The sequence below is a fragment of the Cydia splendana genome, chromosome 12, assembly GCF_910591565.1.
Source record: "Cydia splendana chromosome 12, ilCydSple1.2, whole genome shotgun sequence".
NCBI lineage: Eukaryota > Metazoa > Arthropoda > Insecta > Lepidoptera > Tortricidae > Cydia > Cydia splendana.
The window spans coordinates 4,273,918-4,301,325 of NC_085971.1; the positions used below are offsets into that span (position 1 = coordinate 4,273,918).

General features: G+C 35.5%; 1 protein-coding gene and 1 long non-coding RNA gene across 2 annotated transcripts in view; one reads left to right on the forward strand and one right to left on the reverse strand.

The window, feature by feature from the left end:
* Positions 1-27,408, forward strand: part of LOC134795335 (uncharacterized) — a 224,826-nt gene that overhangs the window by 196,629 nt on the left and 789 nt on the right. The window lies entirely within an intron of this gene.
* LOC134795325 (protein embryonic gonad-like) overlaps positions 23,523-27,408 on the reverse strand; it is a 65,879-nt gene continuing 61,993 nt past the window's right edge. Inside the window, exon 2 of the mRNA XM_063767145.1 lies at positions 23,523-24,912. Coding sequence (XP_063623215.1) covers positions 24,004-24,912 — 909 coding nt within the window. The 3' untranslated portion in view covers positions 23,523-24,003. The remainder of the gene's footprint in view (positions 24,913-27,408) is intronic.

Genomic DNA, 27,408 nt, shown 5'->3' on the forward strand with positions numbered 1-27,408 from the left:
TATGATAGGTATGTCCGCACAGTGAGCACTGGCTATGGTTTATGCGTAGCGTGGGAAGGCAAATTGGGTTGCAGAAATTATTGAGGCTGCGATCGTTATCTGTCATTTATATCATACAAAGTTGGGAAATTTGGGAGATTTCTGCGCACGCACAGTGGTCGCTTTTTTATGACGTTGAAAAAAAAAGGCATGGTAAATGAATTCAGTACTAAATACATAATACATAAAGACTAAATGCAATGTTTACCTAACTATGTAAGATACAATAAATAAATAAAGAACGTTTGCCTTGTAGACTCTGTAGGATGCAGCTTCAGGCCTAATTGTCTATAAGTTAATATTTTCTAATTCAAAAATGTAGGTAGTTCTATAGAAAATGTCATTCTTACTTAAGGCTCTTATTTCATATTGAATGGTGTCATTATTGCGATTTGACGTATTATCTAAGTATTGTATATATTTATAATAAACAATTAATATTGAAGGTAAAATTCTCCTTTTATTCAATATTTCGGATTCCACACCCATTCTTTTTAATTTGATTTGCTAATATTCCAAGCGCATTTTAGTATTTTTAGGTTATTAATTTCCAACACAAGATAACGTTTATGGAGTCCTCCGACATACTATAGATATATATTATATATATAGCGGTTTTGTTTAGAAACTGTATTGTAAAAAAAATAACTTTAAGCAAATGCGAAAATGTGAACGCCGTTAAATGTAAAGAAACATAAAAAGCTAGTCGGAGCGTTAAGGGTTGTGGTGCAAGTAAAAAACAGTAATAAAAAACTTAAATATATTGTGCAAATTCAAGTTTTCGTTACGTTTAAATTTTTTATAACAAGACAGTGGCAAACAAATTTACGGCCCGCCTAATATGAAGCAGCCACCATAGATGTAAACGTAAATGTCTTTTAGAGGTTTTGTCATAAGTAAATTATCAGTGTTGTGATTTGAAATAGCTCTGGTTCATGTCAACCGCTTAATCATAGTTTGGATTTTATCTTATATAAATTCAATAAGTAATGGCAAAATCATGACAAACCTAAAATTAATAAGTAGATGTCAAAGTCTAAGATTTTCTATGTTATGATCGTCACTTTTCAGGATTGCCATAAAACAAACCTAACCTAACCTATCTATAGAATAACCTTACGAAAATCCTGTTTTATGACTAACGATAATATGACAAACAATACATTACCTATGACTTAAAACTTTATGGGAAACAAAGGGACCTCAAATAAAACATGTGTTCTATTTTCAATTGGCAAGACTGACATTGGATTATCATTTTTAGGGTTCCGTACCTCAAAAGGAAAAAACGGAACCCTTATAGGATCACTCGTGCGTCTGTCTGTCTGTCCGTCTGTCACAGGCTATTTTCTCGGAAACTACTGGACCAATTAAGTTGAAATTTGGTACACATATGTAAATTAGTGACCCAAAGATGGACATGTCTTTTTTATAATTTTAAAATACATAGGTTCGAAGTTATTTAAGAAAATAGCCAAAAAATTACCATTCCCCCCCCCTTTATCTCCGAAACTACTGGGTCTAAAATTTTGAAAAAAATACACAACATAGTTCTTTACCTATAGATGACAGGAAAACCTATTACAAATGTGCAGTCAACCGTGAGTCGGACTTAAGTACGGAACCCTAGAAACGCGAGTCCGACTTGCACTTGGCCGATTTTTGAACTGTCAGCCTGATAAAGGGTAAAAATGCGGATGATCGATTTTACTTCTCTCCCGCTTACATCTCACGCCAGCGCCAAACTACACCAAAAATTTGTCCTCTCGCCGACAAAAAAGTACCTCAGCCGCAATGTCGGCGCTCTGTACAATTAATTAAATAATTAATCAGCTAATTACCCGATGATTTGCTTCTTGCGGCATTTATACGCATTTACGTCAATTTACTCGACAATCTGGATCTCGGAACGCGTTTGGACCTTAAAAGATTAATTTGGGGCTAACGGAGCTTTTTAAGGGGAGCAGTTTTTGGTTGAAATGTCTAGACAGATATGGTGTGAGTATGTGGAGTTTTGAGACAGGGTACGAGTAGGCACCTAATAATATTTCGTAGTGTTCTGCTACCGGTAACGATAAGCAACACTCTTTTTTATTAAAGGATCACAAAAAATGAGATTCTCTTCTTTTGTAAGTCATGAATACGTACCTATTTGACGACCGGTCTGGCCTAGTGGGTAGTGACCCTGCCTATGAAGCCGATGGTCCCGGGTTCGAATCCTGGTAAGGGCATTTATTTGTATGATGATACAGATATTTGTTCCTGAGTTATGGTTGTTTTCTATGTATTTAAGTATTTATATATTATATATATCGTTGTCTGAGTACCCACAACACAAGCCTTCTTGAGCTTACCGTGGGGCTTAGTCAATTTGTGTAAAAAATGTCCTATAATATTTATTTATTTAAGAGAAGAATGTAACCACTTAGCATCACGTTCGTATTAGGCACACTTCGATATCGCGAGGTACCGTAAACCCACCCACATTTTTTTAATTTACTTAAGTACACCAAATTTTTTTAACAACGAACTTTACGGCTACCACGACTTTGACACTGACATATTTGCTAACGTCTGCTTAACTTACTTTTTAATACGAGCGAGATGCATGGAAAATAAGTTAATTAAAAAGTGTCACTGAACTGAATACCTGTTACTTTGATGAGTCAAAAACACCTAGTTAAGGTTTGATGTAAAAATATCAGTTGCGCCACGCACTGCAGTTAACACCATTTTTCCATACAAATCTGACTACAGACACAAATTTATTAGCCCTAGGTTCCTTTAGTTTTCGAACTACGTGACTGCATGTGTTAGAAATCAAAACCCCGCCCAGGCGCCCTAAAAAACGAGAACATGTCATCCGTACAGTTACCACGTTATCGCACGCGCACATCGGCTACTTGTTAGTGCTATCTGATGACTGCGGGTCATCAATTTCGCTCATGATTTGCAAAAAAAATGACGAAGTACAGTTGAATCGCATTTTTGGTAATGGCTACAAAAACTTATGGACAGTTTATTTTAAAGTGCTATAAAAACTAAGTACCTAGATTGAATACTCGTATAGGTACTTATACCGTAATGCACACACTTTATGATGCTTGAGAAAAAAAAATAACAACATCATTTCTCTTTTTATTTCAGATCATTCTTACGAAAAATACTTACCCAAGTTTACCATTTTCGGCAGTTTTCTAAAGATGTCTTTTTTTTTCACTTAACATGAAATTATCAAAATTCGATGATATTCCCAAAATAGAGTAAAATAATGTCATAACCAAGTCACAACCTAGTGATGGCAGTAGTGTTTGGCTTGTGGTTTGTAACTTAGTAGCTACCACTGTTGATACTTAGACACTTAATTATATTTCATCATTACCTATTGAGTGCTACGTGTAATATAATGTTAGAATATAATGAATAGGAACATTTCTTATACTAAAAATATGCAGAACTAAAACCCTATAACTGCAGTGAACTGTACATTGCGCATGTATTTTGGGATGATGATGTTACGGAATTCCGACGATAATTTTGGAGAACAGGAAATGACATGAGATAAGCGGTGAATAAGGAGGCAATCTGTGCAGGGTCGTGGGTTAGACGGGGAGCTTCGTTTGGGCACACAGACTACATAGACACCGCATTATGAAGCGTTTATAAAGAGCACGAGGTCAATAGTGTCACATAGGACATAGGCAGGTGTGGCTCACTCCGCGATTTCGTCGCGTCGCTACAACTACATGCGGCCAACACCAATGTTGGTGTCTAACAGTAGCAGTTGCCGTGCTTCGCCACGGAACGGACGCCTGCTCGCGCTTGCGCCACCTTGCGGTCATATCTGTCGTTATAGACGCGTTTTGTTAGAGAGTGAACCTTCTGTACGTGTTATATATTCCTTCTACTTGTATTTGTCAGCTATATGTCTATACCTTCCCAAGCTAAGTTATTACTATGTAGACGGACGACTTTTTATTAGGCAAGCTTAATTTATGTTACTACCATGATTACTAGAGGAGAGGACGGAACGAAAAATTCACTAAAGAAACCCAAACCTCGATTCCAATAGTTATTTACGATACAAGTGGGAAAAATAGGAAACGACCTATTCGCACTTGTATCGTACAGCGTTTTACAGTATGCACCTTTTCAATTTTCGACGTAGTTACGTAATGTGCTTATTATAGCACCGGTGTCGTAATGTAGCATCAAATGTACTGTAATAGTACATTACTACAGAGGCCGGGACGAAAGGGGTTGCCGGCCGAAGACATATAGACAGATAGGATAGGTCTGAGCGCGGGCAACCCCATTTCCCGCCGAGGTATGTATAGTGCTTTTCTCAAACATGCAATGAAATAAATAAAATAAAAAATCCACGAAACCCAAGTTTTATTTATAGAAAAAACTAAAAGTAAACTACACCCAAAATATAACCAACACGTACCTATATCATTATCACGCGTATGTTTTACACGAGTCGTGTATTTTTACTACCCGTATATTTTCATGTAAGTATCTTTGATTTTTTCGCCTTGTATCCGTCTGACTGTCGTTTTCGTCACATAAGTTTACATAGTCTTTGATGTTGATATCATGTTTCACATACATCGTTGCTTTATGCATGGAGTAAATAAGTATAATTTCCACAGTGTTGACGAATTTGTAGTTACATTCATTTAAAATATGCCACAAAACTGTTTCTAATAAACTGTAAGCCATTTTTCTTAGTTTCTCAAATAATAAAATTGCCATAAGCAACCATATACATACTCGTACTTCGTCGTCTTTGACTTGGCGGTAGAGGCAGCAAGTTATTAAAATCAATTCTGCTTACGCTGCCAATTCCAACACCTACGATTACAATTAATATTAATTTCATTATTTCGTCAAACTCATATTAAAGTCAAAAAATCAACAACGCACCATAAATCCAATAAAACAGAATGAATATTTTTCAACTTTACCTCCATAACAATTTAAAAAATATAACTACGCGTGTTTGAGTAGACCTTTTTACCGCTAACGTTTAGATGAAATATTTTAAATGTTTTTATTTGTGTAGTTAAATTTATAATTTAAAATTATAAAATTATAGAATGTATTATTTATTAAGTTCATGTTGATTTTACAAATAAAACTGCAAATTATAGCAAAAATTGTTATTTGTTTTTTTTTTATAGGCGTAGTGGCAGAGTGTCATTACGAACCATAAAGCAAATACTGCCTCTAGTTTTTTTTAATGGATGAATGCCACGATGCTGTGTCACAAATATCTGTGAAATGAAAATTAAAAAAGAGGACTTTGCCGGCCTAGGCCTGCAAGATGTGTATGAAATTCCATTAACGACCTTTTGTCCTAGCCGCACCTGAAACGTCATACTTCGCAGCCTATTATAAGGAACTTAACATCAATATTTCATTGCATGTTTGAGAAAATGTCATTTATTATTTAGCATTGTACTCGTAAGGTCTTTAAATACTACGTTTATTAATTGAATTTAAACTGTTGTGAGACATACTAACATTCTACATTTTATTCATGAGTCTAAACCGTAAATTTGTTTCAACGTTTATTAATTGTTAGCTGTATAGATATCTAAACGATTAAAACCTCAAATAGATTTACAAACCTGCCCACCGCCTAACGAGGCAACAAATCCAAATCAAGCCCCTATACAAATTGCCTAAAGAGCAGGAATTAATTATAAAGATCATTAGACCGGCGGTTGCGTGCCGCTGATCGATCGCCGGTTCGATTCCCGCGAAAATTAAGTCGCAGGCGCACGAACGGGTAAGCGGGAGTCGCAGAGGTGTGAAACCGGTGGTTTGAATTACAAATTTGACTATTACAATATTTGATTGGTATTAGTAGGCCAATTAACGTACGCTTGACATCAAAAGTATGTCATTTAGTTAACAATCCGTGCGTCAATTTGTACGTACATGTACACGATTGAATTAAAACCAAATGACATTATTTTATGTCAAACAAAACATTTAGAAACAGGTCATTCACATATAATTTACGTCAAATGTCTCTAATCGTGTTTCGATTCACGGTCCAATTCTCTTCATGTGGAATGGACCCTGTGAACTGTGAATTTTCTCAGTGGTGACAGTGGTGCGAGGATCCACGGTGAAAGATCTTTTTCGATTTAAAAAAAGAGGATTTAGAAAAAACTGGATAACTTACTCACGTAAGTCACTTTTTCCTACGCCTATAATTCCAAAATGGCCAGCGTCTACATCTCCAGGAGGATCACTGGACCAAATACTTTTTCTGCACTGGGAATATTATGAAATATTTTGAATCTTGGTGGTCTATAAATGCTGTAGATTCCAAGCTTAATAATGTATTTTCCCAGTGCTCTAAAGGGAGTAAAATTGCTTTGATTGAACATATCATAGGTCCATATTTAGAAAACAGGAATAATTAAAAAAAAACAAATTAGCATTAAATACAACTATGTACTTAATAAAAAAATATGAATAAATAAAGTACATACGTACCCAAATTAAAGTGATCTAAATCAATATTACTGTCCAATTCGGCTTTTAGTTATTCGATCTGTTACCGATATGATACCGCTCTATCCACTGATAGAGCATTTCATATGATCATATGATCATATCACCCAATATTGTAAACAGACCGAATAATTAAAACTCTGATTGGCCTATTAATTTTATTCGAATTATTAAGAAAGGTTACGAACCCCTGGCTCGTAGCGCGGGAGCGGCGATCGACAAAGCTAGTGTTGCACGACCGTAACCCGTGTTTTACCTCCTTATTTATTGTTATAGCTCCCTGAACACTATCCCATACTAAATTCAATACGGAAATTTATATACAGCAATTTCTAGGCCTGGTTAAAGGGTTAAGTTTGTAGGTGTCAATTAGGTAATAATGTCCTTTTTTGGATATTAACTTTACTGTTAAGATTTTAGATATTAAGGTGAGTACAAAAGTAACAGTGGTCCGACGGCCTTTGACGTATACCGAGCTACTAATAATGGCGATGACAGTTATGTATGCAGCTCGAGTGCGCGTGACCCCCCCGCGACCCTCGTCGAATGACTGTGGTACTACTAGTATTTAGTAACCAGGTACTTAAAACATTTTTCTTAATAAGTTACATGCGCGTTGCTGACCCTATATGATTAAACAATATTATACATCCAGTATGTGACTATTATTTGAAATAAAAAAACGCCTGTGCGCCCGAACGGCCCCGAGGCACGTCCTCATAGACCGAGCATTTGGCTCGCGAGGCTGCCTCGCGGGCGCGTGCGCTTGGTGGAGAGGCGGCTTTACACTCTCTTTACGACTAGCCAGAGCAGAGGCAGACCAAAAAAGAGATGGCGGGATGACCTAGACGTTTTTCGCAGCGACTGGTGGGAGCTCGCACCAAACCGCGATGAGTGGCGGAAGAAAGGGGAGGCCTTTGCACAGCCCAGCAGTGGGACACAACATAGGCTATTAAAAAACAAGTGCGAGTCGGACTCGCGTTCCAAGGGTTCCGTTCATTACCGAATTTTTAACAATGTATTTTTTTAAAGTGAAACGGGAAATGTCTTGACAAAACCCGTATTAGGGGTCGGGTCAAAAACTAAGTAATTAAGTCCGATTCATGCTTGACTGCACATTTTTAATTGGTTTTCCTGTCTAGGGAATGCAAATCGGTTATTTTCGGTTATTTTTTGTATGGAAATTATCGGTTATTAACCGAAACCGCGGTTATTTCCATACAAAAAATAACCGATTTGCATTCCCTATTCCTGTCATAGGTAAATAACTATTTTGTGTATTTTTTTGCAAAGTTTAGACCCCGTAGTTTCGGAGATAAGGGGGGGGGGGGGGGGTGGTCATTATTTGGCTATTTTCTTAAATAACTTCTAAACTATTTATTTTAAAATTACAAAAAAATATTTATTTATTATATTTTCAAAATGAGCTCTTTTATTTGACATGTAACACGATATAGTTAAAAAATATATATTTTCTCATTAACCCCCCAAAAGTGGCCTCCATATTTAAATTTAATTTGTTTACGTAAAATGTCCGTCTTTGGGTCACGAATTTACATATATATGTACCAAATTTCAACTTAATTGGTGCGGTACTTTCGGAGAAAATGGGCTGTGACATACGGACAGACAGACGCACCGATCCTATAAGGGTTCCGTTTTTTCCTTTTGAGGTACGGGTCCCTAAAAAAACACTTTTTCGCTAGACATAACCCTCCAATCTATCACAAATTATGTATGGAACTAGAACGCCAATCATAACTCAACTCCAATCTATCACATTCCCACGCCTAATGCTCGACCCATAGTCCCACCGGCTCCAATCGTAGTCACATTTTGTATGGAGCGGGCGCGCGCGGCACATCAAAGGCCATCAGTGTAATGAAGACGTTGCGACGACACTGCTGTAATTAGATGCCTTTATGGGCCTTCGATAGATATGATTGGGTGGGCAAAGATTAATTTGAAAGATGGGCAGGTTTCTGCCTAATTGTTAAATGCCTCTGAGAGACAGGTGAGCATCTAGACAGTTCACGGTTTAGTTTTTCGTGCTTTAGTTATCTGTACGTCTACCATCAGTTTTGACATTGACATTTACGCTCACGTCTACGTGACTTATTTTCTATGCATCTCGCTCGTACTCGCATATTAGTGCAAGCGAGATGTACAGAAAGTAAATAACGTAGACGTGAGCGTTACGTCAATGTAAAAACTGGTGGTAGACGTACTGTTGATAAAATCATACCCATACTTTCATTCACTAGACATAATTCGAAAACTCCAATCTATCACGTATCATGCAACATCTATAGTTCAACCGGCAAAAATTCCGCGCGAATAGGCAAATGTGGAAAATAAAATGCCTTGCACATACAGTTTACATATATAAATATGTGGGAAGGTAAGGCAAAATTTTGCAAGGTATTTATTATAGCTGGTCAAGCAAATCTTGTCAGTAAAAAAAGGCGCGAAATTCAAATTTTCTATGGGACGATATCCCTTCGCGCATACATTTTTCAAATTTGCCGCCTTTTTCTACTGACAAGAACTGCTTGACCAAGTATAGGTAGTTATAGTTTGGTATGTACATTGTACATACATAGTAGTAAATTTTCTTTTAGAATAAAAATGTGTAAATATATTGGAGCCCGTCTAACTTAACTTTGTACCGATTTGAATAGATGAAAAGAGTATCATTATAATGGTCATATTTTCATAGAAATTTCATGATGGAATTGCCACAGTTTGTCGTTGAATATACCAGGCAGAATTATCTTGGTCTGGTCAGACTCTATAATATATAACAGAAACATTAAAACTTTATAGTACTACTATAAAGTTTTAATGTTTCTGTTGCAAAAATACCTGCTAAATAAGAGTTTTTCTAAGATACAAGCCAATTTGCTTATAGTGGTACTTAGGCGTTAATTGCTTATTTACAGTTATTCGTTTCCATCTGAATTATTTAGTTTACTTAATCTTTGGCCCATAATTAATCGTTCTGCCACGGTTTACTCTTCCGCGATCGGACTGGTTCGAGCTTATTTAGAGCTAACAAGAGCTTAGACGTGAGCTTTAATAATGATGTGCGTGGCAAATAAGTGTACAATATTTTTAGCGTGATAGTGGTAAATAATGACACGGAGCATATGGCCACTGGCCGCCTACATAACGTTTTATTAAATAAACCTGCACTAACACGTTTGGAGGATACGGAAGAACGCCGAAATCGAGGAACTGGTGGCCGGACCCAATATCATCGGCGAAACGAAATCCCACAGACTTCGCTGGTTCGGTCACCTATTAAGAATGGGAGAGGATCGGGCTGCCAAGAGGGCGTACCTGGGAAGACCGACTGGTGGCCGCCCGGTAGCGATACCGCTGGGGAGACAGTGTGGAAGCGGATCTGCGTCAGGTTCAAGCCGATAATTGGCAGGAAACGGCGCAGGATCGGGAAAAATGGCGTGCTCTTTCGGAGGCCAAGATCCTCTTTGGATCGCTGAGCCATATTAGTTAGTTAGTTCTACGTTTAAAAAACTCGCTGGAACCGATTCAGTTTTAACAACTGTTATGTTATTGAACTGGTTTTGATATGACCTTGCTTGACGATCGTATTCGCAATTGGTCTGTATGTCACGCACGATTCTCACTTCATTTCGCATGCACTAATCAGCGTGAGCGATGGTAAAGACCCAACACGTAGAACTTGTTAACTTTTTGTTTTACAGAACATTGCTAGATCATGATATTATTACGTCTTCTTCTTCTACCTAGCGTTATCCCGGCCTTTGCCAGGGTCCGCTTTCCTACTTGTTTTCCTGCACTTTGCGCGATCCTGGGCGTCGTCTCGTGTGAGCCCGTTCACGCTCATATCTGCTTTCACGACATCGAGCCATCGCTTTTTTGGTCTGCCTTGGGGTCGGTATAATATTATTACGTATACCTTTAAATATCGCATCCCTGTTTGTTAACATCACTATAATCAAATCAAAAGTAACCGTACAAGTGCATAGGAAAAGGTTACTAAAACCATCGCTTATATAAGCTTAATGCCAAGGCCGTTAAGATTCGTCGATACCATAATAGGACATTTGAATATTCAAATGGTCTGCATCTAGATGCATTTTAATAGCACAGTTTTATATGCTAATAACCTGCCTGATGAAGCGGTTATCGTAGTCTATGGATGCTTACAACATAAGGGGGACTACCGGTCTGGCCCAGTCGGTAGTGACCCTGTCTGATGAAGCCGATGGTCCCAGGTTCGAATGCCGGTAAGGGCATTTATTTGTGTGATGAACACAGACTTTTGTTCCTGAGTCATAGGAACAAGAGTTAAGAGGAGTTATAGCGTTATAAATAAATACATACTTTACTTTATTTATAGCGTAATAAATAAATACTGGCGTTCAAAAGTGCATGGACATGTTTCAACCGTAATATTAAGGCATTACGGTCGACATCTATCCATGCACTTTTGAACACCACTGCACAAGCTTTGCATAGTTTGGGACTAGGTCGATCTGTGTAAAATTGTCCCCAAATATATATCTATTATTTATTTATTTGTCACGTCCTGGTGAGAATGAAATAGGATAGTTTTATCAATCATCATCATCAAAATCACCCCATGCAGATGAAGTCGCGGCAGAATCTAGTATAATTATAAATTTAAAATAATAAAAGAATTTGTATTTAATTTAATTGCATCTCATCTGGTAAATTTTGAAATAGGTAGATTACACTAAGTTTGAAAATTTAGTTAATGTTAAAAAAAATGTTTTCCATAAGAGGCTCTAGTCGATTATTAGTATAAGTTATCATTGCATTGGCAATACTATTGTTGATCTAATAGAGCCATTGACAACTCAAGAGTCGTTAACCGTTAATATTTAAATACCAAACTACCTATTCGCAGCTACTACTAAAATATAAATAATTCTCATAAAACGGTAAGCTACGTATTAACACATAGTTTTATAATGAACATTAATTTTGACGAAGCCTGCATTGCTGATTAAGAACTGTGAATCGATTTATTTTTTACAGTACCTAAATTTAAATTGTATTTGGAAATAAATTTAATAGCAAAACTTCCGTGAGACACAGACATGTCGAGCGTTTTTGACTTAAAATACGTGAGTGACCCGTTCTTCATATATTTAATATATTTGGAAATAAATGATTAATCTTTATATTTATTTATTCTTAGTTGATAATTGTATCCGTAATTAGACTAATTAGAGTCCAAATTGTGGAAAAACTAAGACCTCGCTGATGTCTCGCCATCTACAACAATAATTTAAAATGCACATTTGTATGTCTAACAACAAAGCTCGTAAACGCTTTCTCTATTCTTTAACAACTGATGAGAAAGTTTCATTTTATGCACAAGAGTGATAAAGTAATTTAATGCATATTTTGCGAGGGGTTAACCAACAAAACTTTGCCACCGAGTAACTTTTCAACACAATAATTTTCATTCAAATTCAGCGATCTGACGATAGGACCCCTGGAAAGCAAATACAGACATAAATATTCAACGCTTACATCAGATCCGCCTTACCTTTACTATCAAAAAACGTCACATGTTCATAAAAAAATGTTGACGCTTACATCCTTTTAAAACACGTAGTATAAATCAAAAACGCCGCATATACATAAGAAACTGTTGAGAGTTAATACCTTTTAGAATGAGGAGTTAAAGAGATCATATCCGCACAATGGCAGGTTCACAGCCGGTGTCATCGATATGGCGAAGGTCGTTTTACTATGAATTTGTGATATGGATCTTGATAGAGGAAATAAAACAGATGCGTCACTGCGACTGTACAGTCGACGTAAAATATATGTTTACACTATTGCACCTTACGCTTTTGTAATAAGGCGAAAAATGTAAACATATCTTCGACGTCGACTGTACCTACGGATCAACGGATGCATAATTTGAATAATATAATAATCATAATAATCTTACATTATATACATAGAAAAGAAAAGATCCATAACTCAGGAGAAAATATTTCTGATGAACACACAAATAAATTCCGTTGCCAGGATTTGAACCCGGGAATTCCTGCTCAGGGTCATTACAGACTTGGCCAAAACTAATAATGGTTTATTATTCAAGTAGGTATATTACAATGCGCTTAAAATGAACGTCAAATAAAGCTACACCTAAGCTTAGACTAAATTTAAAAGTGGAAAAATTACTGTCTTGGGTGAGATTTGAATTCACGGCCTCTGGATCTATTACTTCAGCGCTCTGCCATTTGTCCACCAAGACCTCATCCACTTTCCTTGACTTTTTTTTTACTATTAAATTTATTCTAAGCTTAGAAGCATCCTTAGCAGACTTTTCTGCTTGTTAAAAATTAAAGCTACACCTACTCCGCCAATTGTTTAATTTTATATTTAAACTTCTTCAAACTTCAACATTTATTCAGCAAACAGGCCACAAGGGCACTTTTTACACGTCAACATTGAATTTACATACAAGAAAAATAATAGGTAATACATCGTGCAATAAAGTTTAAATGAATATATGTAATGCGTCTGTTGTTTTACCAGTCTGTACCATACCGATATCGATCTGTTGTCAGTCTGTTTGTTTAAATTGAAAACAAATGCGATCATTATACCTTTTTGAATGCCTCTCAAATGTTAGATTTGATGATAGAATCATTCTCAGGCGTTAAAATGTCAGTATCAAGAACGGTGCATCCGGAATCTATTTCAGATATTTTTGTACTAATATGTAATATTATATCGCGTTAAAGCTGCTGAACGGATGATTTAATGCAATTAAAAAAAGGCTGAAAAAAGCCGAAGGATATTTTCAATCCAGTCAATAATAGTAAATGCAAGAACTAACCATTATCATATTCATATACATAATTGTTAATTATACAAAAATACCTATTTGAGAAGCTTTTTTTGTAATGCTTTTGCTAAAAAATAATTATTTACAAAAATTACACTGATCCGAAACAAAAGCATTCAAAAGACAACGTTTTCAATAGATTTCAAACCGTTATATGGGCGTATGTTTTAATACCTACCTAGTATAAATTCATGTGTTTTTCTGATTGTCCAAAACTTGTAGGAGAAAAAAAATCACGTAGAAAAATAGCGTTAGTGTATTCTAAAAAGTTGAGTCACTATTTTTCTTCTAACAGAATCAATAGTGCTCGTGATTCTGAGTAGGAGGAAAATTCCTACTCGGAATCATCCTTTTTCTGGAAATGACCAATTGACGTCCAATAAAAAGCCCATATGTGGATGAAACGGTACCTACCTCAATAAATAATTTACTTTAATCATTTTCAATTCAATGCTCTGTCAGTCAATGGAGCTCAAGTATCAATATCCATTTCTATGACTGATACGATTTGAATATTTTAATACATTACTTCCATACACGCCACGCATAAAATAAAGCACAGATGTGATTCACATACATATTTATGTACGTAATTATCATAAAAACCATTTGGCTGGGCAGCCTTTTGTTTTATAAATTGAATTAATTTAATGTGACTTATGAATGATGTACCGTTATAATACAGTGGAACCTCGATAACTGGAACCTCGATTAGGCGAAACCCTCGTTAACACAAAATAAAATGCCATTCCTTTCCCTTCAAAGCGCAAAACCTCTTTAATTCAAAATATTTAACCTCATTAAGACGAAGTAACCAACGATTCCCTTCACGGCTATCCAGTAGGTACAAACAGTTTTTACATCTATAGCTCGAAAACTGAAATTTGACCTCTATAACCGGAAAAAATAGAGGTATTCTTTTGTCACCTCTATATCTCGAAATTATTTATCAACAAACCTCTGTAACTCGAAGAAAATAATAAAACCACAATTAAAGCGTATGTATAAATTACCTGTTGCGGTGTAGTAAATTGTGCGCTAGATGGAGCGCACAAGTTCCTACACCGTTGCATTTACATCTGCAGGAAGCCGTGCATATGGCGGGTGACAGAAGCCTATGGAAGAGACTGGTCAGCAACATTAGGACATGATGTCACGATCCTCAGCATTGAGGGAACGACTGATGATGATGATACCTCTCTAATACGATTTTTTATGCATTTTACCTCCGTAACTCGAAACGTCTCTAAGACGAACAAAAACTTTTTATGTCATTTTACTGTCGGAACATAATATAAATAAACTCAAAAGTTCCACCTGTTTAACCCTGGTCCCACGAAACAACTAGAAATAACGATTTGTCCTTTTGGATTTAGGTGTTAGGGTTTTTTTTTTTCAGTTTCGTTGATTTTCTTTTGAAAACGTCATGAAAAACTAAAGACGAGCCGGAAGAAAATACGTTAACTAACATCACGCGGTTGAAAGTAGTTAACCCTGGTCTGGCTAACTCGTGCAGCGGACATTTCTATTTGAAATTTATTTAATTCACAGAAAAAAAAACAGTAACTTTAAAGTGATATCTCGCAACCTCGCACATGAAGGGTTAACATACGTTTGTCATTATCACGCTGCAATGATGTCGCTTGTCTAAGAAACAGCCATCATATCTGTACAGAATCCCTGGACTTTACAAAGAACAAATGAGTCGCTTAACTTCAAATTCGGGTAAATCCATCTGTCAGATTATGCGATTTTGGTATTTAGATTAGGTAATAGGGTAGATATTTGCTGAGAGGGTCGAATGGATTTACCCGAGTTTGAAGTTAAGCGACATAAATAATCTCCCATCGAACTCCATAACGTAGGCGCATGCGAGTAACTCTATATCCACTAAACAAAGCATATCGCCATTGGCGCCATCTTGATACGAGCGCCACCTAGCGACTTATCGGGGAGATTTATACGCACCAGGGGAGATCGTTTGTTGCTACTAATTTTGGTCGTAGATTTAGATTGGTTCTGTTTGGTTTAGAAATGTTTTGGCTTTATTTTCAAGTGTTCAGAGCTGGTTTTAAGCTGCGCCATATAAAAAAATGCTTTTTTCATGTTACCACTTAAGGTTTCTTTAAGGAAGGAGAGTACAAGGCTATTAAGACCCTTCGCCGGTTTGACCGGGTGAGATACAAAACTTTTTAGCTTATAGAAAAATATAAGGTCAAATGGGGTAAGACAAACACTGGAACAAGAGTAAAATAAAGTATGATTGTCTTACCCCATCTGACATTAGGTCGCCATTTATTGACAATGTGTCGAATTTTGTATAGGTACATTTTTCGTTTCTTCTATTCTGTTTCCGCCATCCAAAATCTACGAAAATGCAATGAAAAAAAATCTTTGGACACTTTTTACTTCTGGTATAATTGAAAGATAATATAAAACAAATACATACCTACTCATTAATGCTATAGGTATGTAGTTACAGACGACTGTAAAAATTGAATGTATAACAAAGAGTTTAACAATCTTTAAAAAATCTCATACCAGGCGGCTTAGCACGGTCGCGTTTTTATCCCTTGTCACCATGCCTGTCACGTTCTAACAAGTATGTAAGTGCGAAAGGGACGCGCGTAGTGATAGTCGATAAAAATGAAACCGTGCTGAGCCCGCAGAACGCAATTAAAAGCACTTTTAAAGAATCGTTAAATAACAGCAACCACATAGCATTATGTATAATAACGTGTCAAATCGAAAGCTGTGTTTTACGCATTTTATACGACTTTTACTGCACAGTGTGACAAACCAGTAATTATTGCGGACAAAAATGTAAATATGATGTAAAAATTGCAGCAAAATTGTCACTCCGACGGCCATTTTACGATTGGAACGGTTTTTGTATGGATATTGTAACTCGTTATACCATATCTTTAAGTTCGATCGTCGATTATGTAAACCAATATTGTAATTAAAAGAAGGATGCTATATGGTGGCAGGTAACGGTCTGTCATACCTTTTTGGATCCCGACATTTTACGCACTTGTAATCATCGCTGATAGGTGATTACGTTTGAAAATGTGATATTTTTGATGTCGGTCGGTAGGTGTCTAATATTGAAATTACTACTATATGTGACATTTCACGTGTAAAGGTACCTTATTGCGGTTGGCTCTTAATGTAGAATAGCAGTGCAGTAAATATTTAATGGCGTAAGCGCCAACCGCCATAAAGTTCTTTTAACTCGACACTCATAATAGGTACTTGTTTCATAATATTGATAATTAATTTTGTTTAATTTTTATATACCGTAAAATGGGGTGAGTAGGGATTATGAGGGCAGTTGGAATGGGGTGAGGAGGGATGGTAGGGGGGTGAGATGGTATTTTCAGACCAGAGTTATCACATTGTTACGTGAATACTTTATTCTCTTTAGAAGTCAAGCTATTTATTGTGTCAATTTAGCAATTATCCCATCACTCAATTCCTATCCCCCCTAACCCCGACTATGGGGTGAGCTGGGATTTCCTACTATTTTGTGTTTATCGTTGAATCTATGAAATTATACGACGGATTAACATTGAAAAACTAAAGTTCATACCGGAAAACTTTTCAAGTATGTAAATCAACGTGCGACATGTACAAATAAACTTTTATTTAGGTTTGAACTTCGGTTTTGTCCCAACTCACCCCATTTTACGGTATTTACTTACGCCATAAGAAGTGAATCTATAAAACTTCCATGTGCCAGATTATTTTGCAACACATTGTACAAAAATAAGCTACTGTAGTACGTTTAATCAGATATCAGCGAACACGTAACAATTACATTACACTTGCGGACAAATTTAACAAGACCACTGCCACAAAAAACTGCCAAGTAAATAATTCTTATTGAACTCTTTATTCTTGTTAAGGCGGTATCTCAAAGGGAAAGGAAGCATTGAATACCAATACCATTTATAAAACTTGCACAATCCTCCCTTATTTGCAGTTGGATTCGAATTTTGGAAAAATGTTCTGAATACATATTCTAAAGTCGATGAAAATGCCTATTTTAGTAACTATTTATTATCTGCGAAATTGTGTACATTATCATTTTTTCTTTTATTTTACGTTTGTTACTCATAATATTACTAATTAACTTATATCTTACATGGTACTTCCGCGCAATAAGGCCATAACAGCGTGTCTTATATGGCTTCTAAGATATTATTTCGCGCTTATTAGAGAAAATTAAGTAAGTACTATAAAGGAATGACAGCATCGCCCTATAAGTATTAGGTACACTTATAATGATGTATTGCATAATTATTTTCCATCGTATTTTCACGGAAACGTACGAACGTGTCTTGCTAATTCAGTCAGTTTCGGTACAAGAAGTACTGAGGTTGACTGAAGTAGCATAACAAATTAGAACATTTCCGAGAAAATACGATGGAAAACAATTATGCACTTGGCTTGGATGGCCTATTTTAGATTTAAGCTAGTTATTCATTTCATTTAGTAATACCACTGTGTATATCTTGTTTGTAAATAATTTATTTTTATTCTTGATGATTAGAAAATTAAGATTTAAGCGAACTAATAAACGAACTGATTTAGTCTTCTTAAGACTTTCGGCCAATGAATGAACACACACAGTCGCAAATAAATAACCCATTTATAAACAACATACGCGAAAGAAAGCGCAAAAGCATAAAAGGTCATTGCCCTCGATCCTGCCTGTCTATTTCGGCTGCGTCTTAATAAATCTGCGCCATCTTTGGTGATAATGACATGATTTTTTGAACGTCAGCGCGAGGTGCAATCTCAATTAGGGCGATGTATTTCCTCGTTAAATTCAGCAAACTGGACCTTTTCAATGGTACCGTCGCGGTCAGTGGTCATTTTGTGTGGGGCAGTGATGACTGCCGATTGTAATTGAATCCGAGTGAGAAAGAACTATTGACAAATTAACTTAAGTACCTACAAAACTTGCAGCTATTTATCTGAACTCTTGGAAACGAATTGTGTTGTGTTGGTAACAAGAGGGAAAGTCAAGAAAAAAACTAAAATAGCTGAATAATTATTCCAAAATAAGGAAGTATTTTTAAATTTTTTTTGAAACAGGCAAGCGAAGCTCTCCAGGCCTTTGTCAGGTCTTCAGTCACAGGAGATATATATTGGCTAATAAAAATAAACAAACATTTATTGATAATTCGAAAGTCAGATTGCAGTCGCTTCCTAGAAACTAGTTCCAGCTTTTATTCTTGGGATAAGAATCCATGTTGTATGAAGAAGCGGAAACAACGCTAGGACTTTGCTGTAGTGTTTTAAATGACTAGCTTCCCGTTGACATAGCTTGAATCACTTTCGCACACACCAGTACCCGGTGCAAAACCATTACACCACTAACGAGGCACATTTCTCCGCGCGTAAACGGTGCCCATTCCCAAAAAATAATGATTTGTTACCACCGACGCGGACCCTTAATTGAGTGACAAAAATTCTGTACGTGCGTCTACCACTGCGACAAATGGGGGTATCTGCACTATTTAGCCGGTAGATTGTAAATTGTATCTACATGATGTTAGGTTAGGTTAGGTTTATGAAAAAAATTACCTTAAGTACCCTAAAACCAGTGACCATGGTCTAAAATCGATACGATTACTCGTACCTTCGATGCCAATGTCTTCTCAATTGCGTAACTAAAGTACAATTTTCTACATGCTTTTTCTACTACGACGATGCTCACTTTAGTCAGATGTACCAATATCAGAACCGCAATATACCATAAACAGGGTTTAGTATAATATATAATGTGAAGATTTAAATACGATGTACTGTATGCAATTCTTTTTCGTAAGTTTTATTTATTTATTATAAATGTCATTTAATGTGTAGACTGGCTTAGAAATTAGGCTGTCTGCTGCGATATGTCGTCTATTTAAGTCCTGTATTTATGTTCCATATGCGATGCATTAAACCTGTTGGCGAAATTCGTAATGAAAAAGAATTGTCATGCTGTGAAAGATCAAGTTTATACGCTGTATTGTCTGTAAGAATTGTAAGTACCTATGCAATTCATCCTACATTTTAGGATTTTTAGGTAAGTATTATTACGTCAACGAATCTCCGTTTTAAATTAATTTGTGAAAGTATTATACTATTTTTCTTATGAATAATATATTTCTTTGAATAATAGACTAACTTATCTACAGGAATTCGTCTTAATGATGATTTTAAAGGACACAAAGTTTTCACTGAATCACCCATTGGTTAAATGTTGTTTTGTGCGTGGTGCGTTACGGTGACAGAATTGGAACGGAAAGTATAATTATGACAATTAAATCTGTTAAGGTTTTATTGTATCCTTATTAGGATAACGACAGTTATTCCTTCGACGGAATGTCAATCAATGCCTTACATAAACGTGTATCAAGTTTCCTCTGTCCGTTTAAAAATGAACCTTACTCTTTTAGAGCTAAGTTCGTTTTAAAATGGCATGAACATGTTTGATATGATATTGTTGAAGTTATTTTTTGTTGTACCGCGTGTTGACAATATTTTTTGTTTGGATTTAAACTGGACTAGACTGGTTTGATTGATGGATTAAGTTCTTGTAAGTCGTGACTTAATGAGTTGTTGTCAAAATTATTAAATGAGTATTTATTAAAAAAGCAAATCAACGGGAAAGGGTGTTTATCCGTCAGACAAGGGTTCTTATGCTGCATGTGCAGGACCTTCCTATCAGAATTTCTGTTCGAATTTCAGATACGAGTAAATAGGACCTTATTGCAGTTGAAGCATAGGGACCCTTCTCTGTTGGAAAGCCACATATTTACGTACGGCCAAATATGTGGCCATTTATGTAGGCTAAGAGTAGGGTTACCAAATGTCAGGAATGCGACCGGAATACGTACGTTAAGTACTTATAAAGGTACATTATACAAATTTAAACTATTAAGCGCGTCAGAAAAAATATTTGCAAATCAGGAATTTTGTCAGGAAATCCCAAATTTGAATCTCAATATTGACATCCTCATCAAAGAATTATCTAATTATCTTTTTTTTTCTTTGATGGACATAAGATAAACCTCTCTCTCTGTTTTTATTTAATATCTATTTCGGTGATTTAACCCTTAAATGCATAGTGTTGCTAAATGTCTACAAAGCATTAGACAGCTCACAGATTAAAAAAAAAAAGGCTTACGTTCTTGAACGCACCGTTATACCATACGTCAAGTAGTAGGGTGATGATTGAAGGGTTAAATTTACGCAATATTTTTAATTTATAAAAATCACATTCGTTTTAAGACGAAAAGTCGGAAAGCTTGGAAAAATCCAGTAGTTGATAATTTTTAGTATGTGATTTTGAACGGTGTTTTCGGGGTTTGTAATTATTTTATATTTAAAAACTTTATTATAGGTATATCAATAATAGTGTACCTCTCTAATGGTAGTAAAAAATTTCATATATCTATTACTGAAAATTACATATTTACATAAATATGATTTAGCCAATTCAACTTCTAACACTAATTTCGCTGTAAGTTATATTTTTTTTACTATTTTTCCTAGAATCAGCAATCAATGATGTGATACATATATTAATTTCGGGCAAAAAGAAAAATCATGCATTTAAGCGTTAAAATATAATCTCTTCTCACTATTTATATCACAATCCGACCGATCCAATCCGAGACGACCGGTCTGGCCTAGTGGGTAGTGACCCTGCCTGCGAAGCCAATGGTCCTGGGTTCGAATCCCGGTAAAGACATTTATTTGTGTGATGAACACAGATATTTGTTCCTGAGTCATGGGTGTTTTCTATGTATATAAGTATGTATTTATCTATATAAGTACATATGTTTATATCGTCGCCTAGTACCCATAGTACAAACTATGCTTAGTTTGGGCTAAATCGACCCGTGTAAGATGTCCCCAATATTTATTATATTCCATCGGCCTATTCTATAAATTATAATAAAATTTATTTATTAATAATGATGATCCTTCCGGCCGATTTCGACCATGGCGACCACTTCGACTCCTAGTTAGCTCGGCGCTCGTGCGCCCGAATATGGCTGACATAGCCGATCTTGGAGGTGAACCTCCGCGCACATTGAGGGCACGTGAGAACACCAGCCACATAGTGGTAGTGAATGGAAGCAGGCTGGCGCGCTTTCAGGTCATAATAACCCCATTACTAAAATTACGAAGATACGATGTAACATGAATTTAGATCGTATCACCTTAAAGTAAATTCAGATTAATTATTTATAACTTTTCAAGAGAAATTACACCAGAAGCCCGCACCAACGAGACAATGCTAATTAAGAACAAACTCAATAATTACGCATTTCACGGTAGCTCTAATGAATAAAACAGTGACCCATGGCTGTTGGTTCCATGAAATGTTAAATAGAACTTTAAATATATAGGACAAAAGACTAATTTGGTTTGCAATGAGGTCCAGGAAATCATAATAGCTTACATGTGATCTGTCAACATTGGTAGACTATTTAGGTTTCAGATGTGTGTTTGTTTTAGTACATCGGTATTTTGTCTAAAAGTTCTAGGAATCGATTTTAGCTCGAGTCATAAAATCATAAGTCAAATAAAGGTACTCTTTTCGTTCGTTATTTTTAATTTGCTCGGAAAACATAAAAACTCAAAAATGCGCGTTTTCCCAGAGATAATACCTAGCTAGATCGATTTTTCGCCCCCGAAATATATGGGGGTTATATATGCAGTGCTCGTTTAAAGGAATTTTAGTATGAAAATGTGTTATTTTAACTTTTATTGCCAATCGGAATCAATTTTAAATCTAAAATACTCACAGTAAGTTTATACTTACCGTATAAGTGTTAATGTAATTTTAATGCATTTTTAACACATTCGCACTGAAAAATATGATCTATCGAGCACACATTAAAGTGATTTCATTAACATTAACTGCTAAATACAGTATCAACTAATGTACGTACGTACGTAACAGTAAACTTTACTGCTTGATTCGATGGGCTCATATGGAACTGATTAAAGAATTAAAAATTAATGCGATTTCAATTGTTTTAAACGATTTTTTTCTCAGTGCGGTTTGAACACACATTCGACAAACCGATGGTTTCCTAACTACATTCCTAGAATTATATCTTGAGAATAAAACAAAGTAGTTTAAAGGCACTCATATTTATTTTCCTCCAATATATTAAGATTCATTTATAAACGTACAACTGTAAACATAAAAATATCGTATCTCACAGCAACAACAACTTTATTTCATTAATTTAAATAATTACTAATGAGTACAGACAGATTTCAACTTAAAATTCTGTTAAATTTTGTAATAAGAAATGAAAGAGGTAACTTTTTATACATAGTTTTCATATACAGCAGAATAAAAAAAATACGGGATTTTCTTTTTTTATAAATTAATTCTAATTTTGCATGGCACCTAATAACTTAATAGAGAAAAAGAGAACCAGCCTCAGGAATGTATACTAATTTGTAAGTGAATTGGATTGTTTACTTATCATAAAAAAAGTACATTAGAAATGAGCAAATTCACAAATGGAATGTCTAAAAGTAATTAAAAAATCTCCAACAATCTAAACAAACAACAAAAAGTAATAAAAAACACGCATTAACCTACCTACATAAATTACAAAAAGGATAACCTAAAATGAAATTAAAAAATGACTCAATACAAACTGGCCTATGCACTAATAAAATAAATATTATAAAAAAATCTTTTATCCTAGTTGCAGTTATAATACAAGTCTCAATTAATTTTATTTGTACATTTTAATTTTGAGCGTTCAACTGGCCCCCGTCCCTTTCATTAATTTGCTAAATCTGGTAAAACAACACTGGCATTTTAGGACTAACTGGCATTTTATAAGTACTAAAATTTATGAATAAAATAAACAAAATGAAAAGAGGTGCCTTTCTTCAGTTTAGGTTCATTACTGGGCTATGAGCCTATGACACTGAAATTATTATATAGTATATAAAATTATTACATAGTATGTAAAATTAATATCAATATGGCAGTATAACCATATTTTACCAGTAATTTTGTCACTTTAATTCAAATAAATATATATTCACTACCTACCTAAAATTACAAAATAAAACATTACAATTATGGTATTTAGGTCAGGTAATCAAGAAAACAGAAATGTACAGACTTAATAAATACTGTATGGCAGAGTATTCGTATGGAATAAGCTAACTAAAAACTTAAGTGTCTACTTATTATAAAGGAAAATAACTACATGGCCGTGACATGTCTTAATACTTAATACAATACGTACAAATCAGAGCGCAACAATTCTGAATTTTAACTTTTAATAATTTCACTGACCATCTTGCGTCTACTAGGCTAACATGGAAACGATTTTACCGACGTGTCAGTTCGTTATATCCAAGCGTTTCGAAATTATGCTTCTATTAACTTATTATATATTACGTAGGCATGTCTGACTTCAATGTACAATTTCAACGCTATAAAATTGCGCGCAACTTTAAACTATGGCCAAATTCAAGGCAATCATTGTTTAAGTAATTTAACCAGTTAAAGGCACTTCTTCCTTTCTTTTCGGTACCAAAGACAAGTCTAATGGATTTTTCATAATATCTTTCGCACTGTCCTCACTCATATCAATACTCAACTCCGGTTCTGAATCGCTCAACTCATCGTTCTTTGGACTACGGTATAGAACAGCCGACTTTATGGACAGGTCGATCGGTTGGTCTTGTTCTATGGCCACTCCGGCCACTGCTGGAGAATGAAGGATCAGGTCACCACCATTGCAGTTCTGCCATGTAGGAATACCGGTTGGTAACGATCGAAGATTTTGGACGGGTTGTAGGTACGCTCCTGTCCTGGTAAAGCTAGGAGTAGCCCCGAAAGGAGACGGTGGAAGCGTAGAAGGTTTCCGTTTTCTGACGTCTTTTGTTTGGCTCCTAACAGCATGTAGCCTGACGTCTTTTTCACTGGATGGCGAGGAAGCAGGTCTGAATATACTTAGGCCGCTAGTGCTTCGAGAGCTATTATCGTCTTCGGGATCAGCTGACGACGCTCCAGAGTCTGACGGTGATATGCTTTGCCGCGTCACGTCTTCAGTGAATTGGCTCTTCTCTGAGCTTTTGTAATACTCTGCTAAGGCTGCGGCTGGCAGAAGATTTATAGGAGGAAAGGAAGTGTTGATAGAAGAATTAAAGGTTGGAGGCGATTTATTCGTTTGCATATGCTGGATATGCTGTTGCTGCTGTTCTTGTAGTAAGCAGTGGATTTTAAACCAGTTAGATCTCCGGCCGTATCTAGATCCGGATTTTGACATTCCTACTAACAGACATTTTCTTAGCCGGCAGGCCTTGCACGACGTCCGATTCTTCTTGTTTATAACGCACTCTCCGTTGTTCTTGCATTCAGATATCGAAGACAGGTTGTTGTACGTCCGCCCGAAGAACGACTGTAACAAATGAGAAAATTGCAATTTTAATAAACGGAAATTATGAATCCAATTGGATCGAAAAACGGTGGCTTTAATACGTTTAAAATATCGACTTCCGTTGGCGTCGCATAAGAAGTAGCGATTTATAATCGATACAGTTAAAAGAATCGTCTGTGGGGCAATTCAATTCGTTTGGGCGCAGAATTAAAAATTACATTTTTCAAAAAGTCATCATAAAGAGCGTTGTGGTCCGTTAAAATCTGGGTCAACGTGAAATAAGGCAGTATCTCACACTTAATATTACTGATGCGAGTTGGCTCGGTTACGTTTTTCGACGTAAGTAATGGCACGCTTACGCGAATTTTAAATAAATTCGGATGTTCCCCCGCTGAGCCTCTTTCTCAATTAAACCCATACAAAAGCGTAAAATATGTGATTGTGCTACAGTTTCGGCTGAAGCGGGTACACTTGGACTAAATAATGGGTTGTCTCGTTATTTCGGCTTATAACGATATTTATTTGCGTTTATTGCTTTGACTCGGTGTTTCGGTTCGGTATTTTCAAATGGAAATCCATTTACAAAGTACTTTTTACTCGATCCGCGGCACAGAGTTTCATCTAAATAACAGTGTTATCGAAATGAGATTTTCAAATTAGGTTCTTTAACTGTGTTGAAATTCTACTATAGCAAAAACATGTTTTTTTCCACTTAAGCTTAATTACAAAAGCAGAATAACACGACAACACGTTAAGTTTTACAGAGTAGGTAAATTTATTTGAATGTAACAACGTTATAATCAAATAACAGGAGAGATCTTGTTATGTTGTTTCGAGCGGGTGATGGGAGTAGAAGTCAAACACCTTGTGGTAGTATAAGAACGTATATTCTCTAAATGCCTGCCTATATATACACGTTAGGTTGCGCTGACACAAGCAATACGCGTTTATGTCGCAGTAAACCAAAGCGTTACTGCTAAACACTAAAACTGGCTAATCGCCATATTACAATAAAACGTTATAAATAGAAGGACAAATTAAAAAGTTATTACTTATCGGGACTTGATTAATGTTTTAACGTAGTAAGTATCTAAAAAAAATCTTATTTCTCAATATCATAATATTTATTGTAAAGAGCCCATGCTCAAATTAAGAGTAAATTGGCGAATGATAAAGGTCATTTCGAGAAAGATAATATTTATAACACACTTGTTACCGGTCTTTACGAGATAAGTACGTGCTCTGGTCAGAATGGGGGGGCGTATAAACTGCTTTACTCTAGTTGAGATGATCCTAGCACGTTCGGGAAAGGGTTCTGATTCTGACTAGAATAGGAAAATTAGTTAGCATTCGATTAATTCAATGGTGGTTTACAATTTTTTATCCAGGATTGTATGTTACGTACCTACTTTGTTTTTGTTTGGACAAAACACGGATCTAGCAAAAATGTGTAATCTTTATAAAAAAATAGTTCTGAAACGTATGTTTAAAAAGTAAAAACCTCTCAATACTCGATTGAATTATTTATTTTATTAGCTAGATAATTTACATATTAAGTTAAATTTTACGACCTTCTGTTTATGTTTTTTTTATTACTAAATAAATAACTTAAAAGGTACTATCTTACGCAAATAAATAAATTATGAATTAAGTAACACAAGATTAAAAAAAAAAAACATTTTTCACCCAAAAGAAAACGTGTGATTTATTTTTCAAGAAGTACCTAAACATTAAAAATTATTCAAAAGGATCTCTGTAACTTACATTTCAAAGTAATTTCGCTAACGCATGTATGTGAGTCAGTTGATTAGAAATTTCAGATAAGTCCTTCTTCCTTATGGGCGCGGATCCAGCTACAGATAGTGCTCTAATTGAGCGCTTGTTCTGCAGAATGCTGTACGTGACTTGATTTTATTTTGTCAAAATATTTTTTATGATGACTAAGTATGTCGTGTTTTACTGGACTACATGTAAATATATCGCTTTCCCATTTTTGACTACTAGGTACTCTTTGTGATTTTAGACATTCAAATATTATATTATGAATTAATAATAAGTTATTTGTTTATCGTTAACTCTGCTTAGTTGTTTGTATAGGTAATTACAAGTTGCATTAAGTTGCATTACAAGTTTGCTGTAGGTAGACTCACATTTGTTATGGTTGAAAGAAAAAAAGAAGATAATACATTTGTTCATTTAACGCCACGACAGAGTACTACCAGAGTACACAAAGAAAAATAAGACGAATTGCGTATATGCTTAAATTATTACTGGTTCGAAAGTATAGCCCGCTTTAGAGTTAGATATTTTTTTAATAAGAATATTCATATAAATATTACTCAAGCACAGATACTCGTATCATCATGCCCTTAACGTGATTTCACGTACACTATTATACCGCTAAAATCTAATCTGACCCAACCTCTTGCAGTATATAGCGGCCACACACTAGTAATATATTCGTATTTCTACAGCTATCACTATTAGATATCAACAGGTGATATTTAAATACAGCTA